The sequence below is a fragment of the Salpingoeca rosetta genome (assembly GCF_000188695.1).
Source record: "Salpingoeca rosetta unplaced genomic scaffold supercont1.7, whole genome shotgun sequence".
NCBI lineage: Eukaryota > Choanoflagellata > Craspedida > Salpingoecidae > Salpingoeca > Salpingoeca rosetta.
In genome coordinates this window covers 1877795-1880294 of record NW_004754927.1, presented here as the reverse complement: position 1 = coordinate 1880294, position 2500 = coordinate 1877795, and the positions used below count along the sequence as shown (strand labels likewise).

The 2500-nt window shown below is 54.7% G+C and overlaps 2 protein-coding genes across 2 annotated transcripts in view; one reads left to right on the top strand and one right to left on the bottom strand.

Moving 5' to 3' along the window:
* PTSG_03441 (uncharacterized protein) overlaps positions 1-631 on the bottom strand; it is a 3028-nt gene extending 2397 nt beyond the window's left edge. Inside the window, exons 1-2 of the mRNA XM_004995970.1 lie at positions 494-631; positions 170-327 (exon numbers count right to left, since the gene is read on the bottom strand). Of these exons, the coding sequence (XP_004996027.1) occupies positions 170-327; positions 494-548 (213 nt within the window). The 5' untranslated portion in view covers positions 549-631. The remainder of the gene's footprint in view (positions 1-169; positions 328-493) is intronic.
* Positions 632-763: 132 nt separating this feature from the next.
* The window catches only part of PTSG_03440 (uncharacterized protein), a gene marked incomplete at both ends in the record, with an annotated part of 8544 nt that continues 6807 nt past the window's right edge, over positions 764-2500 (top strand). The window contains 5 exons of the mRNA XM_004995969.1: positions 764-1378; positions 1562-1645; positions 1804-1895; positions 2023-2110; positions 2264-2368. Coding sequence (XP_004996026.1) covers positions 764-1378; positions 1562-1645; positions 1804-1895; positions 2023-2110; positions 2264-2368 — 984 coding nt within the window. The remainder of the gene's footprint in view (positions 1379-1561; positions 1646-1803; positions 1896-2022; positions 2111-2263; positions 2369-2500) is intronic.

The following is a 2500-nucleotide window of genomic DNA, read 5'->3' as shown; positions in this document are numbered from 1 at the left end:
GCACACACCCTGTCACTGGCACCAGCAACTCACAAATGCAGTCACCCACGCAGACACAGTTGCACACACAGTTACACACACACACACACACAGTTGCACACACAAACACACAGTTACACACACACAGTTGCATAAATACACACACACACAGTTGCACACACACACACACTGTTTGGCTGGAGCGGTTGTCGTAAGCGGGAAGGAAGGGTGTTGAGTCTGTCAAGTATTTGGAGACGGCCGCAGTCTCCTTTGTGATGTCATCCAGCGCCTTTGTCAACTCGTCTCTGGAAGCATCGGTGCTGAGCGCTTCAAGCTTCGTTCGAAGCTCTGAACAGTCGAATCGAAACAACATCAAGGGGGACACGCATGTGAGGTGTCAGGTGTACACTGTGACTGCCTGGAGGTGCAAACAAGCTATAATCAGCCAGCACGCGTGCATGGACATGCATGTGCATACATGTGTATGTGCGTGTGCGTGTGTGTGTGTGTGTACCTTGCAGCTTCCCGCGGAACGTGGTGAAGAACTCCTTTCCAACCTCGCCACTCATCGTGCGAACGTGTTGTGGTGAACGTGGTGTGTGGTTGCCGTTTGTCGTTTGCTGGCTGGCTGGTGGCAAGTCCTGAACATTTGTTGGTAACATCGCCAATTATCGGCCAACACAGCACTCAGCGCACAACAGCTGCTAAACACACACACACACACACACACACACACACACACACACACACACACACACACACACACACACACACACACACAACCATGGCTGATGATGACATGGACCACATCACGCTGCCGCCAGCCACGGGGCCTAGCAGCAGCAGTCACACCCATGGCGGTGTTCCTGACGAGATTGACCCTCTTCTGGCAGAGGATGATGGGGATGATGTGGAAGAAGACAACGACTTCGACGACGATGATGATGACGATGACGATGATGAGTTTGATGAAGGCGGGGACGACGATAACGATGAAGACTACGTCAACGACGAGACAGCAGCCAGCGACGACGATGATATTGTGGAAGAGGTGTCCACGCCGCGTCGCAAGCGCGCCAAGCGGCAGAGTTCATCGCGACGGTCAATTGGCAGCAACAGCGCAGGTGCAGCAGCAGCAGCAGCAGCTTCTTCCTCAACCCACGCGCATGGCATGCCCAATCCAAGTGGTGGCCGCTTGCGCTTCACGGACTTGGAGCTGAGCCTGCGCACAGAAGACGTCCTCGACGACCGCCACCACCGCCCCGCTGACATGGAGAAGATGATTGCACACACACAAAAGCGGCGGTTTAAGAAGCGAGGCGTGCGCTCCCGCAAGAACGCCCTTCCCTCGCGTTTCATCAACGTCATGGGCGAAGCTAACAAAGCTTACACCCGCCAGGTATCGTGTGTGTGTGTGTGTTGATGCTTGAATGGATGTGTGTGTGTGTGTGTGGGTTTAAGTTGTTGCTCGTTGGGGTGCTTTGTGTCGTTGATCGCGCAGTTGTTCAGCATCGTGACTGCGTTCATCTTGTCGTCTTCGCCGCGCTGATCTGCTATCTCGGTTGTCACGATTGACCCATAGGCATACGACGTTGCCAAGCGGCTGTGCCAGCAAGTGGTTGACGCTGCTCCGGACTGTCCTGACCCATACGACACACTCGCTCTCGTACGTGTCAACGCCATCATGGATAGTTGCGATGATGTCTCACACTGAGTTGCACTCTTCTGTTACGTGTGCTGAAGCGCGCTTGCCTGCAACACACACACACATACACATGCACAGAGCACTCACAACACGCACACAACCACACATTTCCTTGTCAGGTGTGCGAGGAAGTTGGAGACAAGCCGAAGTGCTTTGAGTACCGCAAGAAAGCGGCGAGCTGCCGACCCATGCGCGACGTCAACTGGATGGAGTGCGTACACACACACACACACACACACACGCACACGCACACACACACACACACACGCACACACACGCACACACGCACATTTGTTTGCTGACAGCCACATGCATCCACCACCACCGATGGAATGCAGGCTGGCTGGACTTGCGATGGAGATTGGGCGCGACACTGAGGCATCACGTCTTCTGCAGCGTGCACACAAGCTCCACCCAGACCATCTGGTACTGTGCCTTCATCGTATATGGGCGTGGTTTATTGTGTGCATGGTTCATTGCGTGTGCACGTGTGTGTGTGTGTGTCGTGTGGAAGTGGAATGTGGACGTGTCTGTAAGCGACTGACGGCTACTCACCATGCACCACCACCACCACTGCAGCCGACATTGGAGGCGATGATGGCGGTGGCGGAGAAGCAGGGAAAGACGTTCCAGGTTGTTCGCTACTGCGGCAAATACATCAGCAAATGCGGACCAAACGTCCAGGTGAGGAGAGGTGGGCGGGGTGCGTGTGTGTGTGCGTGTGTGTGTGTGTGTTTGGGGGCGGGGTAAGGATTAAGGAAGCATTAAGGTGGTTGGGAGCCAGAGAGAACATGCGTGTGTATGTGTGAGAGTGTG